This window comes from Prionailurus bengalensis, chromosome D3 (assembly GCF_016509475.1).
Source record: "Prionailurus bengalensis isolate Pbe53 chromosome D3, Fcat_Pben_1.1_paternal_pri, whole genome shotgun sequence".
Classification (NCBI taxonomy): domain Eukaryota; kingdom Metazoa; phylum Chordata; class Mammalia; order Carnivora; family Felidae; genus Prionailurus; species Prionailurus bengalensis.
In genome coordinates, this window is record NC_057356.1 from 10,554,648 (window position 1) to 10,570,610 (window position 15,963).

At 51.5% G+C, this 15,963-nt stretch overlaps 1 protein-coding gene across 1 annotated transcript in view; it reads left to right on the forward strand.

Annotated features, from left to right (window-relative positions):
• The window catches only part of OAS3 (2'-5'-oligoadenylate synthetase 3), a 44,119-nt gene extending 35,019 nt beyond the window's left edge, over positions 1-9,100 (forward strand). Inside the window, exons 23-27 of the mRNA XM_043559165.1 lie at positions 439-721; positions 3,424-3,611; positions 4,680-4,918; positions 7,017-7,170; positions 7,793-9,100. Of these exons, the coding sequence (XP_043415100.1) occupies positions 439-721; positions 3,424-3,611; positions 4,680-4,918; positions 7,017-7,170; positions 7,793-7,876 (948 nt within the window). The 3' untranslated portion in view covers positions 7,877-9,100. The remainder of the gene's footprint in view (positions 1-438; positions 722-3,423; positions 3,612-4,679; positions 4,919-7,016; positions 7,171-7,792) is intronic.
• The last annotated feature ends 6,863 nt before the right edge of the window (positions 9,101-15,963 follow it).

The following is a 15,963-nucleotide window of genomic DNA, read 5'->3' on the forward strand; positions in this document are numbered from 1 at the left end:
AGAAAGTTTGCAGACCCTTGTACCTAAGTCATGAATATTCATCCCGGGATCCCCAGATCCCCAGAGGAAACACGAATGAGAGAACAAACGAGAACTTTTAGCGTACTGATTGCATCCAGTTTGATTTCTCTCAGGTGACAGGAATCCAGACAAAGCTAAATGCCGTTTAGGAGGCATCTCTAGAAAGTTGACTTGAGCAGCAGGTAATTTGTACCTAGCCCATCTGTTGTTTGTGTGCAAATAAGCATATCGAAGGGCATGAGAAAACCTTTGGAGCCAAACTATCCCAGGAAAAGGTGAACATCCTGCTTTGAACTCAGCCCTGACTGGACCCTAACCTGGAACTACCCCCTCGGCAACCTCACTGGCACCGGCCCACGGGGGCAAGGGGCTCAGGGTCTAGAAAATGCTCTAACTCAGCTTGCCTTTCTTCGCTAGGGAGGGTCGACCGGCAAAGGCACGGCTCTGAAGACGGGCTCCGATGCCGACCTCGTGGTGTTCCCAGACTCGCTTAAAAGCTACACCTCCCAAAAAAGTGAGAGGTGCAGTATCATCAAGGAAATCCGTAAACAGCTAGAAGCCTGTCAGCAGCAGAAAAAGCTCGAAGTGAAGTTTGAGATTTCAAAATGGAAGGCTCCCAGGGTGCTGAGCTTCTCTCTAAAATCCAGAGTGCTCAACGAAAGGGTTGACTTTGATGTGCTGCCTGCATTTAATGCGCTAGGTGAGACCCCCCAGACCTTAGCTTCTGGAGGAGGAAAGATGGGGTCTGGGGTGATGGGGCCAGGCGGGTGGAGGGAAAGCCACGTGACTTAGTGATGCTGACTCACGGGTCTAGTGCCCCCAGCAGGTGGCAGGAGTCATAGCAACAACACCTTACCCCTGTGGACATCTTTTTTTTTTCTTTTCTTTTAAAAAAAATTTTTTTTTAATTTTTTTTTAACTTTTTTTTAATTTATTTTTGAGACAGAGAGAGACAGAGCATGAACAGGGGAGGGGCAGAGAGAGAGGGAGACACAGAATCGGAAACAGGCTCCAGGCTCTGAGCCATCATCATAAGATAAAGACAGAGAGGGAGGCAAACCATAAGAGACTCTTAAATACAGAGAACAAACTGAGGGTTGCTGGAGTGGGGCTCGAACTCCCGGACCGCGAGATCGTGACCTGGCTGAAGTCGGACGCTTAACCGACTGCGCCACCCGGGCGCCCCTAAAAAAAAATTTTTAATGTTTATTTTGAGAGAGAAAGAGAGAGAGCACAGGCTCCAGGCTCTGAGCTGTCAGCACAGAGCCCGACGCGGGGCCCGAACCCACAAACTGTGAGATTGTGACCTGAGCCGAAGTTGGACGCTTAACTGACTGAGCCACTCAAGCACTCCCCTCCCCACCATGGACATTTTCATTCTCCTTGGTCACTTAAGTATCCCGACGATGTCCAGCACCCACATCTTATATGGGTCCTGCGGTATGACTCATAATACCTATCAAAGAATGGGGTACAGAGGCGTTCTGTACACATTTATAGATAAAACGCTTCAGGTATTAGTGAAGGAAATTAACAAACAGACTGTGGGAAGAATTCTGAAGCAAAGACAAGAAATCTGAGTGCCGTCAATCTTAGGAAAAAAATCTACTTTGGAAATCCAATTCATGAATGACAGATACATCATTTTGTATTAACAGAAACCAAGGTGAGGCACCTGGGTTGAACATCCAACTTCGGCTCAGGTCACGATCTCACAGTTCGCGAGTTTGAGCTCCACATCGGGCTCGCTGTTGTCAGCATAGAGCCTGCTTTGGATCCTCTGTCCCCCTCTCTCTGCCCCTCTCCAGCTTGCATATGCTCTCTCTCTCTCAAAAATAAATAAATCTCAAAAAAAATGTTTTAAGAAAAAAAAAGAAAGCAGGCTATTTCAGACATTCTTCAAATCAGAATCAAGAAGACTCTGGTACCTTCCCTCCGAATGGTTCTTAGTGTCTCTAGGGAGGAAATAACAGTATAGATTAGGGTTTGGCTAAATTTTTTTTTTTTTTAGTAAAAGCAAGGTGGCAAGTATTTTCAGCTTTGAGGACCATACAGTATCTGTCACAATTACTCAACTCTGCCACTGTACCCCGAGAGCAGCCAGGGACAATACATAGCAGTATTGTCAGCCATGGGCAGTGCATGGCAGCGTTCCAATAAAACTTTATTTGCAAAAACAAGAAGTGGGCCAGATTTGGCCTACAGGCCATAGTTAGCAAACTGCCCATCGGCTCAGTCTAGATCTTTCTGGGTGATGAGAATGTTATATACCTACTGAGAGCTTGAAATGTGGCCAGTAGGACTGAGGAACTAAATTTTTAGTTTTGTTTCCCCTTAATTAATTTGGATGCATATAACCACAATGGACAGTGCAATTCTAGATAATACTTTAGTAATAGCACCTGCATTCATATAGACTGTATAATTTTTAAAAATATCTCATTACTCTGGAGATGCTCCCAGTATCTTCGACATCAGTCATTCAAATATACTAATAGAGTTCCAAGTCATTTCCCAGGATTCATTGTATTTGTGAAAAATGTTTGAAAATGGTTCCTTTTTAAAATTTAAATTCAAGTTAGTTAACATACAGTATAGTCTTGGCTTCAGGAATAGAACCCACTGATTCATCTCTTACAAAGGACTCCCGGTGCTCATCCCAAAAAGTGTCCTCCTTAATGCCCGTCACCCATTTAACCCACTCCCCCACTCTACCCCCCTCCAGCAACCCTCAGTTTGTTCTCTGTATTTAAGAGTCTCTTATGGTTTGCCTCCCTCTCTGTCTTTATCTTATTTTTCCTTCCCTTCCCCTATGTTCTTCTGTTAAGTTTCTCATGTTCCACATAGGAGTGAAATCATAGGATATCTGTCTTTCTTTGACTCATTTCACTCAGCATAATACCCTCCAGTTCCATCCATGTTGTGGCAAATGGCAAGATTTCATTCTTGTTCATGGCCGAGTAGAACATATATATCCTATCTTCTTTATCCATTCATCAGTCGATGGGTATTTGGGCTCTTTCCATACTTTGGCTATTGTCGATAGGACTTCGATAAACATGGGGGTGCATGCGTCCCTTCGAAACAGCACACCTGTATCCCTTGGATAAATTCCTACTCGTGCAATTGCTGGGTCGTAGGGGACTTCTATTTTTAACTTTTTGAGGACCCTCCCCACTGTTTTCCAGAGCGGCTGCACCCGTTTGCACTCCCACCCGCAGTGCATAAGCGTTGCCCCTTTCTCCGCATCCTCGCCAACATCTGTCGTTTCCTGAGTTAATTTTAGCCACGCACAGGTGTGAGGTGGTATCTCATTGTGGTTCTGATTTGTGTTTCCCTGATGACGAGTGATGTTGTGCATCCACATGGGAAGGCACAATCTAAATATCTTCCCCGTGCTAGGTCAGCTGAACTCCGGCTCTACACCCAGCCCCAAGGTCTACGCAGAGCTCATTGACCTGTATAAATCCTCAGACGCCGAGGGGGGAGAATTTTCCACCTGTTTCACGGAGCTGCAGTGCAACTTCGTGGCCTTCCGACCCATCAAGCTGAAGGATTTAATTCGTCTGGTGAAGCATTGGTACAAACAGGTACGACTGCTCGTATTCCAGCGATCTGGTTATTGTTTTCATCATGCTCTGTGACCTTCACGTCAGTACGTAACCAGTGCTCCGTGTGCCCACGCTCTCCCACGCTGGGGGTGCTGAGCCACTTTCGGGAATCTGTCCACTGATCCTGACTGTCTCTGTGCGTCCCGTCACCAACCCCCATTAAGTGGGGCGAGGTAGGGAGGACCCCCTCCCATCAACACTGCCGCGGGTGGTTTATTTTACCTTTGCTTTGACACCCAGAGAACTCCGCAGGAACCCAGGTTACTCTGCGTACAAAGGGCGGATGAAGTTGGGATTTGCGTGCCTACAGGTCAGTGGCACGGCTGACCTTCTGCTCCGCGCCCGTAAGAGGCACAGATGCCATCCTTGGAAGACAGGCGGGACCAGGGGCTGCATTTTCTCTAACCGTTAGCCTGCCTTCGCTTCCGTCACCTGTCTCGCACACAAGGGAGTGTCCGAGAATTTCCATGACAGCAGACCTCCGGCACAGTGCCGGCTCTTTCCTGAGACGCCTCCTGCCGGCGTCCAGCTCCCTGAAGCCTGAGGCGGACACTGGGCCCTGTGGTTTCCATCCCAGAAGCTCAGAGAAATGGCCACACCCCCAGCCCCGGGGTGCTCAGAGGGCTTGAGGCTGCGCTGTGACCTTGAGCAAGTCCCTTCCCCTCCCTAACCTGCTTGTCTTCATCAGAAACGTCCATCTGTGCCTGCTTGGTGGGGTGGCCAGAGGGTTAGGGATGACCCGTAGAATGTCCGGCCCCACAGCCAGCACACGGCAGGGGTTTTCTCAACGGTAGCTGTATTACAGCTCCAGGGAGTGCTAGATGGTCGGAGCACAAGGCGGAAACCTGCATGTGCTGCTGAGGGAGCCCCTGCAAAGCTACCCTGCTCAGACCTGCCCCAGACCATCCCATGGGCCCTGCGGCTCCTGGCCCAGTTGTCCTGCTGGGGCCCCAGCGGTCATCAGCGTGCGGTCTCCGGCAGGCTGGCTGAGCTCACTGCACCTCCCTGCTCTCGCCGGTATCGTCTGGCATCCCCCTCTTCCCTCAGTGTGAAAGGAAACTGAAGCAAAAGGGGTCTCTGCCCCCGAAGTACGCCTTGGAGCTGCTCACCATCTACGCCTGGGAGCAGGGGAGCGGGGCAGAGAATTTCGACACCGCCGAGGGATTCCGGACGGTCCTGGAGTTGGTCACAAAATACCAGCAGCTCTGTGTCTTCTGGACGGTCAATTACAACTTTGAGGATGAGACCGTGAGGAACTTCCTACTGACCCAGATCCAGAGAACCAGGTGCTCCAAACCCTGCCCTTTCCTTTTTTTTTTTAATCTTTATTTTTTTATTTTTTATTTTTAAAAATTTTTTTTTTCAACGTTTATTTATTTTTGGGACAGAGAGAGACAGAGCATGAACGGGGGAGGGGCAGAGAGAGAGGGAGACACAGAATCGGAAACAGGCTCCAGGCTCTGAGCCATCAGCCCAGAGCCCGACGCGGGGCTCGAACCCACAGACTGCGAGATCGTGACCTGGCTGAAGTCGGACGCTTAACCGACTGCGCCACCCAGGCGCCCCTTAATCTTTATTTTTGAGAGAAAGAGAGAGAGAGAGACAAAGCATGAGCAGGGGAGGGGAAGAGAGAGAGGGAGGCACAGAATCCGAAGCAGGCTCCAGGCTCTGAGCTGTCAGCACAGAACCTGACACGGGGCTCGAACTCACAAACCGTGAGATCATGACCTGAGCCGAAGTCGGTCGCTCAACTAAGCCACCCAGGCGCCCCCTGCCCCTTCCTTTTCTTAACCTGACTCCCTCCAATGCTATTTCAGCGACCCGGATTCTCCTCCCTGGGGTCATGATTCGTGATTCCCCATGTTTGAAGCAGAAGAGGGAGTTTGGTGGGGGTGGAAAGGTGCCGGCCAACAGAACTTGCCATAGTCTCTGGGGAGAAACTCCTCGGGGCTTGGGGATGGGAGAAGATGTCATCCAGGAGGAACAGAGAAGGAAGGACCAAGGTACCAGGAGCCTGGGATGCGTCCATCTTTCCAGGCCGAAGGGAAAGTGTGGATTCGTTAGCAGATCTTAGAGGTGTGGAAGTAGAAATGTGTCCCTGAGAAATAATGCTGTCATTCCTTCATGGCCGATTCATCCTACCAGAGGGAGTTTTATTATACCGGATTCTACCTCCCCTTTCGGATCTGTACCCCACAAGACCGCTACCCTTCAAGAATAGCGGGGAACCTTAGTGTATCCACTCAGTGCCCCCAGCAGAGCACAAAAACAGAGGACGCAAAAAGAAAGAAAATAAAAAAAAGCTTTGAGAAGGAATAGAGGGGAAGAAGGAGAGAGCAAAATACCATGGGCTGCCTCCTGTGGGTGTGGCCCACATGACATTACAATTGATTCAATTCCGCGTCATTTTTTTTTTTCTTTTTTTTCAACGTTTTTATTTCTTTTTGGGACAGAGAGAGACAGAGCATGAACGGGGGAGGGGCAGAGAGAGAGGGAGACACAGAATCGGAAACAGGCTCCAGGCTCTGAGCCATCAGCCCAGAGCCCGACGCGGGGCTCGAACTCACGGACCGCGAGATCGTGACCTGGCTGAAGTCGGACGCTTAACCGACTGCGCCACCCAGGCGCCCCCCGCGTCATTTTTCAACTGCCCTAACGTGAAGGAAATGTGTATATTACGCCATCCTGTGTATACTGAGTGACACCTTTCAAAACACTTCCGACAAATGTAATTGAATTCTAGAAAATTGCTTTGAGCTATATCAGAATATTTGAGTTCCTGGCATCTAAAACATAGGACACATTATTTTACGGCTAAGAGTAGAATGGGGCCCCCGTTCTGAGGCCACTGGTTTAAAAACATTTTTTAAATATTTATTTAGTTCTGGGGCGCCTGGGTGGCGTGGTCGGTTAAGCGTCCGACTTCAGCCAGGTCACGATCTCGCGGTCCGTGAGTTCAAGCCCCGCGTCGGGCTCTGGGCTGATGGCTCGGAGCCTGGAGCCTGTTTCCGATTCTGTGTCTCCCTCTCTCTCTGCCCCTCCCCCGTTCATGCTCTGTCTCTCTCTGTCCCAAAAATAAATAAACGTTGGAAAAAAAAATTTTTTTTTAAATAAAAAAAAATAAATATTTATTTAGTTTTGAGAGAGAGAGAGAGAGAGAAAGAGGGCAAGCAAGAGAGGGGCAGTGAGAGAGGGAGACCCAGAATCCCAAGCAGGCTCCAGGCTCTGAGCTGCCAACACAGAGCCTGACGCGGGCTTGAACTCATGAACCATGAGATAACGTCCTGAGCCAAAGTCAGACGCTTGGGCCACTGAGCCACCCAGGCGCCCCTGAGGCCACTGGTTTTACAGAGTATGCGTGTAATGCTCCTGCGTCTTCTTCAGGCCCGTGATCTTGGACCCGGCTGACCCCACTGGTGACGTAGGTGGAGGGGACCGATGGTGCTGGCATCTTCTGGCAAAAGAAGCTACCGAGTGGCTGTCTTCTTTCTGCTTCAAAGATGGGACTGGATATCCTGTACGATCGTGGAAAGTGCCAGTAAGAATAATCTAAAGGGAGCGTCATCCGGAGGATTACCCGGTGACAAGCTTAAACCAAAGAGCTTCTCCTGCCATAGCAACCTGGAATTCATTCGGCCACAAGTAACAGAGAGCCCGACACAGGAGCTGACACAGTTTGGCTTTTTCCTTCCCGTTAAAAGAAATCCTAAGGCAGGGCAGCCAGGGCTCATGCAGCAGCCCCACGGTGCTTTCCTACCAGCGGGTCTCCTCCCCACGGCACTGTTGGCATTTAAGGGTCCGACGGTTCTTGGCACCGGGACTTGTCCTGGGCTGTGTCAGGTGCTGAGCAGAATTCCTGATCTCCACCCACTCGGGGCCACAATTAAAAATGTCTCTGGACATTTGCCTCATGCCGTGCGGGGAGCACCATGCCCACCCACTCCCCCCCCCGCCCCGGGTGAGAACCCAGCTTTAGAAGCTAACTCTGGAGTTTGCTTCAGTGATCAAGATCCCCACTGCGGCCAGTCTGCAAAAATTGTCCCTGGGCATCCTCACCTTCTCAGATACACTTCCTTCTTTTTTTTTTTCTGACTTTTAACCAACGCTTTTAACTGCTTAGCCTATGTGTTATTCTCGCACGTGTATTTCTTTCTTTCTAGACAGTGCAGACTCCAGGAAGTTGTGGATGTTCTCATTCAGAAGTCGTAGGATCCTGGAACCCTAATGCTAGAAGAAACTTCTAGAGGTCATCTGGCAGCTGCTTTTCAAAGAACCAGTTCGCTGCGTAGAATCGCAATCCCTTGGCAATCTCCACCACTCCGTCTCTCGCCTCTTCGGCTCCTCTTGAAATCAAGACCACTAAGTCCTTCATAGCGTCACCCTGCTGAACTCTTGCTCTGTAAGTGACCCGCCTTAACAAAAATACCTGCTCTCATCCAGCTTCGTGGGCGCCATATTTCTCTCAGCCATTGTGTTTCATGGGCGCCATATTTCTGTCAACCGTTGTGTGTTTTCCAAGTTGCTCCTTCCTTTTCCTTCAAGCCTTAGCACGGGGATCTCTCCGTGTTCCCAAACGGAAGCCCTTCACCGGCCGCTCGGTTCCTACAATTCCATGACCTTGCTCTCACGCTCCTCCACATTGCCTGCCTCTTGTCTGTTTCCCTCCACCCCTGCTGCACCTGCTGAATTGAAGGTCTCCCCAGCCAGTAGTGAGCCAATGTCTTTTTTAGCCCTTTAAACCCTCCAAAGGCTTGGATTATAACTGTTGCATTACATATATAATAGCTTATTGTCTTTTCCTTCTGAGCCTACATTTCCCCCATCCATGAGTGCCTTCTTGCCAAATCTAAAGGCTTTATGCTCTGGCTTTAGCTTCAGAGATACTTGAATGTCTAAGTGTTTTAACCTCATTCATCCGCTTAAAGTTTTATTAACACCACATACGCTAACTGTCATATAATAAGGAATGTATCTAGTCTTTGTCCCCAGATCCTGGCACAGAGCTTCAGAACCCCTTGGAATTATCTGATAGGAGAGTCTTTTCCATTCATAAGGAGCCCCTTCCAACCATCCCTGAGTTTATGCTAACTAGGTTTGGGGCCTTAGGTAACAGCTTCATGGGAAGGACTGGCCATGCCCCAGAAATGCCAGGCATGTGATTAGAGGGTTGCATCCCCCAGCCGCGTCCCCCCCCCAACCTCCCAAAAGGAGAGGGGGCTGGAGATTGAGTTCAAGCACACGGCGAACGATTTAATTAATCGTGGCTCTGTAATGAAACTTCCAGTCCAGACTCTGGACAACAAGGCTTGGAAAGCTTCTTGGTTGGCGAACATATCAGGGTGTGGTGACGGTGCATCCTGACTCCATGGGGAAGGGAGTTTCTGCACTTGGGACCCTTAGAGCCCTCACTTCCTGTGGCTGTTCGTCTGTATCCTTTATAATAAGATGGTGATTTAAGTCTGGCGTTCCCCCTGAGTCCTGTGAGTCATTCCAGCAGGTTATTGAACCTACAGCGGGTCATGGGAAAGCCCTGAATTTGTGGCCAAGTCCGACAGGAGTGCCAGTAGTCTGAGGACGCCTCTTGCAGCTGGCATCTGAGGAGGGGGCGGTCTTGCCGGGACCTTGCCCTCTACCCCATGGGGTCTGCACCAGCTCCAGGTAACGTCAGAGTTGGACTGACCTGCAGGACGGTCATGCCAGTGAGCCGGTGTTGGGATATACCACCATTCTTGTCCCAGGACAGGGGCAAAGGAACGAGCGATGACCGAGGTTGAAGAAAGAATGACCGCTGAGTTCCCACCTTCGCAGTCTACAGCTAGTTACCAGACCCTTCTAGACGCCCGAACTTGCACTTCAGACATAGGAGACCATAAGACCCTGCTGCATCCTCACAGAGCTTACGACGTCGCTAGAGGTGCATCACCTAAATCCCTCAAATAGAGATGAAGAACCATTGACAACCTCGGGCTAAGCGGTCGGCGTGGAGTGGATTAAGGCCTGTAGCCATAAAGCAAGCGACTCACAGAGTCCCAAAGGAAGGAACCACCCTGGTCCTTTTCTGCCAATGTCTTCTCGGCATTCAGCAGACGTTTAAGTTCATTAAGAGCAAAGAGAGCATTCATTCGTCACCATCAAGAAACCGACGGTCATGGGTCAGCCCTGGGAGGAACGAGGGCACCAACTCTTTTTTCAGAAATTGGCAACTCATGGGGGCGCCCGGGTGGCTCAGTCGGTGAAGCGTCCGACTTCGGCTCAGGTCACGATCTCGCGGTTCGTGAGTTCGAGCCCTGCGTCAGGGGCTCTGGGCTGACGGCTCAGAGCCTGGAACCCGCTTCGAATTCTGTGTCTCCCTCTCTCTCTGCCCCTCCCCCACTCGTGCTCTGTCTCTCTGTCTCTCTCTCTCTCTCTCTCTTAAAAAATAAACATTAAAAATTAAAAAAAAAGCAAGTGAAAGGGAAATGAGCCAAGAACATAGCCAGAATCCAGTTAGGCACAGCGCAAGGTCAAGATCCCAGGCCCGTCATCCGCTCTCAGTTTCCCTGGCAACGAGGCCCCCCACTCACCCCAAAGGAAGTAAGCGATGTTGACAAGCAGGGCAAACGGCCAAAGGCCCAGGAAGCGTTTGGGAAGAGTGTGAAAGGCAGACCACAAGTCAGGCCACCAATGGGGAGAATTTGCGGATGAAAGGACTGTCCGGGGCCTTGTCTGCCGGAGGGTTTCAGCTGCTCTGAGCCGAGGCTTCAGCTGCTCTGAACCGAGCTGCTCTGACCAAGGCTAAGCTTGGTCGGGTCGGAGTAGGTAAAACTTATCACTCTCGTTCTGTTTCTTGATATCAGTGCCTGCGGTGAATCTCATACAAGGAGAAGATGAAGAAGACTTACTCTCTGTCTTTGCTGGGGCTGCCTTGGGGGAGCTGGCCTAGATCCACCCAGAGTGGGGTGTAGACCCGTGAGAGCTAGCCTGGGTCCGCCCAGAGTGGGGTGTAGACCCGGAGAGAAGCACTGGGAGCAGAATAGGAGGACTCCAGTAACCCAACCCGGCACGCGTGCCTCGGAGGGAGTTCCTCAGAGATGTGCTGGATCCGAGGCCTCTCTCTTCCCTTTCCCTTCGCCGTGGGACCGGGATGGGGCTTCCAGGGGAGAACCTCTCGTGTTCTGAGGGACAAGGCTCCAGCTGCCAGAGCAGGAAGTCACGGCCAGGAGGAGGCGAAGGGCTCAGTTGTTGTGAGAGCGTATGCGGGCTGGGGGTGGCGGGGTCAGCCAACGGGACCCTTCCCCAAGGCCTGGCCACGGCGATGGCCAGAATAATGGGAGAGCCAGCGGGGGCCACTGTGAGCTCTGACAGAGGGAAGAGCAGACCCCACCCAAACCACGGAGGCCTGGGAAAGCCAGCATGCGTGTGGCAGGCAGAATACGAGCCCCCCAAAGATGTCCGCACCCTCCTTCCTGGAGCCTGTGAATACATAACCTGGCCTGCCAAAAGGGCCCCCGCAGATGTGACTGAGTAAAGGGTCTTGAGAGGAGGAGAGGTTTCTGAGTGCTCAGGTGGGCCCAGTCTCATCACCGGAGCCCCTACAAGCAGAGCCTTGAGGCGCCCGTAGTGTCTGACTCTTGATTTCCGTCCAGGTCATGATCTCACGGTTCGCGGGTTCGAGCCTCAGGTCAGGCTTGCACTGAGAGCACGGAGCCTGCTTGGGATTCTCTCTCTCCCTGCCCTTCCCCTGCCCATCTCTGTCTCTCTCTCAAAATCAAAAGATAAAAGGCAGAGCACCTTTCCCACCCAAGTTGGAGCGATTCAGCTAAAGCAGCAGCAGCAGCAGGACGGGAGTGAGTGTGGCCGGTTTGGAGATGCAGAATCATGAGTCCGCGAAGGCGGATGGCCTCTAGATGCCGCCAGTGAGCCCCGCTGACAGCCGGCAAGGAAACGGGGACCTCAGTCCTGCAAGCAGGCCACCTGAGGGCGTCTGGAAGCGGGTTCTCCGGCAGGTAGGGACACGGCCTTAGGAGACCCAGGCCTGCTGGCCTTCTGACCTACAGACGGTGAGATAATGAACTCGCATGGCTTTAAGCCACTGAATCTGCGGGGATTTGTTTTGGTCGAAGCCATCTCAGATGGCGGACAGGTAAGCAGCCGGGGACTGGGCGCCGTGGGGTCAGCCTGTACCTGCCCAGCCTGCAGCCCCGGAAGGCAGGTCACGTGGGAGAGGCACCCCTCTGGTTTCCTCCTCCGCCCTCCACACCAGATGTGGGGGAGCTCCCGCACCAGGGCGGGGAGGGAGAGCGGCTTGCTATGTGCCCCTCATTTCTTCTTGCTCCCTCCGCTCCCTCCGTTCCCCCTGCGAATACTGGTTTTCTTACAGTTGTCTGTGTGATCTCACTTGGAGCGTGTCAACCCACTTGCACGCGGCGGTTTCACGCTCCCGGTCAATATCGCAGGCCTGCAGGGTGTGGGACTCGGGCCAGGGGCGGGGGGCGGGGGGCGCCATCCGCCCTGAGCGGCGTCCGTCCCGCTCACACCCTCACCCCTCCTTCTCCTTCCTCCCGCGCCTTTTCTTTCGCGGCTCCCGCACCCTTTGCTCTTTGCTGCCATCGTGTGGTGATCGGGAGAATTAACCTCGCGCGGGCGGGAAGCAGGAAAGTCCCAGGAACCGGTTAGGTGTGCTTTACGCTAATGCAAAGTGCCTGGGGAGGGAGGTTCGTTTTGAACCGCGATCCAGGCAATAAGGCCTCTTTAAACAATGTTATTTCCACATCCCGTTCGTTAACTACTCACTAGGAGCAGAGAAGGGAAAGGCGACCAATGGCTCCGAAACAAGCCTGGGGACACTGGACGGACGCTACTGAATTAATCCGCTGAGGTTATTTCTGCAATCATTCTGTGCAGTACATTTCGAGTGAGAAACAGGCCTTTCCCATTGACCTCGAGTGTGACCAACAGGGATGCAAGTCTTTGAGGCTGGTCAGCTTTCCCACTTTTAAGAATGCCCTATTAAAAGGTGAATGCAGGAGATCCTAAAACACTGCTGGAACTGTATTCATGGACTGGGAGGCTGAATGCTGTTCAGATGACAGGGGCGCCTGGGTGGTGCCATCAGTTAAGCATCCGACTCGATTTTGGCTCAGGTCAGGATCTCGCAGTTTACGAGTTTGGGCCCGGTATAGGGGGGGGCTCTGTGTTGACAGCGTGGAGCCTGCATGGGATTCTCTCCCTCTCTCTCTGCCCCTCCCCCATTCATGCACACACTCTCTCTCTCTCTCTGTCTGTCTCCGTCTCTCTGTCCCTCCCTTGCTCACACTCTCTCTCTCAAAAAATAGACAGGGGAGCCTGGGTGGCTCAGTCGGTTAAGCATCCTACTTTGGCTCAGGTCATGATCTCACAGTCTGTGGGTTCGAGCCCCCCATCGGGCTCTCTGCTGTCGGCACAGAGCCTGCTTTGGATCCTCTGTCCCCACCTCTCTCTGCTCCTCCCCTGTTTGTGTTCTCTCGCCGTCTCTCTCAAAAATAAATAAATAAACTTAGAAAAAAAAAAAGACAGGGCACCTTTTAAAATATATATACATTGTTCAGATGACAATACTACCCAAGGCAGTATACAGATTCAAAGCAATCTCTATCAAAATCCTCATGGTACGTTTTCCAGAGATGGGAAAAACTCATCCTAAGCTTCACATGGGCATTTCAAGGGACCCAGAATAGCCCAAACAATCTTTAAAAATAAGAACAAAGTTGGAGGATTCGTATTTCCCGATTTCAAAACTTGACACAAAGCCACGGTAATCAGAAGTGTGGTATTTGCCTAAGAATAGACATTCAGACCAATAGAATAGAATTGAGAGCCCAGAAATAACCCCTCAGGTTGAAACCCCAGTGGTTTCAACAAGGGTGCCAAGGTCATTCTGTGGAAGTCGGTCCCTTCAGCACAGGGTGCTGAGCAAACCAGAGGTATGCATACCACGAGGAAGCTGGGCCCTTATCTTATGCCATCGACGAAAATTAACAGAACTGGTCCAAGACCCAGATTTTAGGAGCTAAAACTATAAAGCTGTCAGATGAAAGCATGCACGATCTCGTATTTTGCAATGGTTTTCTTTAAATGTGACACCCAAACAGAGGCGACCGAAGAAAAAATAGATACGTCGGGCTTCAGTACGTTTAAAAATTTTCGTGCATCAAAGGACGCTATCAGAGAGTGGAAGGGCCGCCCACAGAACGGAAGCAAACATTCGCAAATCCTATCAGTGAGGGTTTCATACCCACAATATATAAAGAACTTCAACAACTCAACAACAAAAGACAAAAACCCAATTTCATGTTTTCAATTTATTTTTATTAAAAGTTTTCGTTTATTTTTGAGAGAGAGAGAGAGAGAGAGAAAAAGCACGGGTGGGGGAGGGGCAGAGGGAGACAGAGACGCAGCATCTGAAGCCGGCTCCAGGCTCAGCGCAGAGTCAGACGTGGGGCTTGAACCTACGCACTGTGAGATCATGACCCCAGCCGAAGTTGGACGTTCAACCGACGGAGCCACCGAGGCGCCCCCGCAAAAAACAATTTTAAGACAAAAAAAACAAAAAACACCAAAAACCAAAACAAAAAAAACAAAAAAAAACCCAAGGAAACAAATAACACACGTGTAGGGGAGGATGTGGAGAACCGGAAACCATGCACCGGCTGGCAGGATTGTAACGTGGCCCAGCCGCTGGGGAAACCGTTTGACACGTTCTCCAGAAAGCGACACACAGAATCACCCCATGACCCAGCGATTCCGCCCCTCGGCATACACCCCAAAGGATCGGCAACGGGCATTCAGACAGATGCTTCACGCACAGAAATATCCCCAGCAGCGTGGTTCCCGGCAGCCCAAAGGTGGAAACGCGCCACGTGTCCACCAACAGACAAACGGATGAGCGCACCGTGGGCTCGCCATGCAGAGGAATCGTCGTCAGCCGGAGGAGGAAGGAAGCGCGCAGCCGTGCGACATCGGCAGGCGGACCTCGAAAACAGTCCGCCAGGTCGGCGAAGCCAGAATAGGCCAGAAGGCCGGGCGCGGTTTCACTTACGCGCAAAACCTACAAAAGGCAAGTTCGGAGACAGGAAGTAGATACGGGGTTGGCAGGAGCTGGGAGGAAGCCACAGATGAGGGTTATAACTGGAGGGGGCCAGAGCGTACGTCTGGGACCACGAGAACGTTTTGGAAATCAAGGCGATGGTTGCAGAGGTCGGTGTGAGCCGCGACGAATAGCTGTGCCCTTGAAAGCAGCCGAAATGTCTGTTTTACCGCACTGAGAAAATAATGAATAGATGCAAACACAACTGGGAAAAAGGCTGTTTCGACGGAGCCACTTGAAACAAGAACCCAAACTCTCGTACTGAATGGGGAGGAGAGGCCAGGCTTGATTGTGAGGCTCTCTTGAAAAACAAGAATGAAGACGAGCTTACGTGACATTTAATGCGCCCCACGTTGTGTCCCAGTTCGTCACTAACTCTTAAAGAGAGGCAGGATCAAGTGTTCTTTCCTCCATGTTCCCAATAAAATTCTATCTCCCGCTTAGAGACAGGTAAGCCTGGGGGCGCCCGGGTGGCTCTGTCGGTTAAGCGTCCGACTTCGGCTCAGGTCATGATCTTACGGTCCGTGAGTTCCAGCCCCGCGTCGGGCTCTGTGTTGACAGCTCAGAGCCTGGAGCCTGCTTCGGATTCTGTGTCTCTCTCTCTCTGCCCCTCTCCCACTTGCCCCCCCCCCCCCGCCGCCCCGCGTCTCTCAAAAATGAATAAACATTTTAAAAAATGATAAAAAAAAAAAAAAAGAGAGAGAGACATGTAAGCCTGAACACACGGATACATCCTAGTGTTAGGCCTGGGGGCATATTTGAATACAGACTAATTCCTTAAGACTCCAGTCACTGGTGAATGCTCTTCCATCTAGAAGCTTCTGCTCCGATAAGATCGTAAATACACGGAGAGCGATAGAAGCTGTGGACTCAAAGGTCACCTAGCTCTGCTCGTGGTGAGCGGTCACCTTAGCCTCACCTTAGCCTCATGATCTGCAGAGGCCAGCGCAAAATAAAAATGCAAGACCCCTTGCCCAAAACACATGAAGAGTTTCAAGACTTCATGAAGTCTTCAAGACTAGGACATCAGAGCATTGAACCACGTACAGTTCCGAGCGAGGGGCCCCCGCAGCCGGCCCCGTCTGTAGCTGGGACCTAGCAGGTGGCAAACAGCTGCTGAGAATCTCGGGTTGCGGCCGGAGGTACAGAAGAGAGAAGACGCAGGTGGGTGGCCCCCAGGTGCCAGCGGGGGCGGCCTAGCCAAGGCAGGCCAAATGGACCAAACAC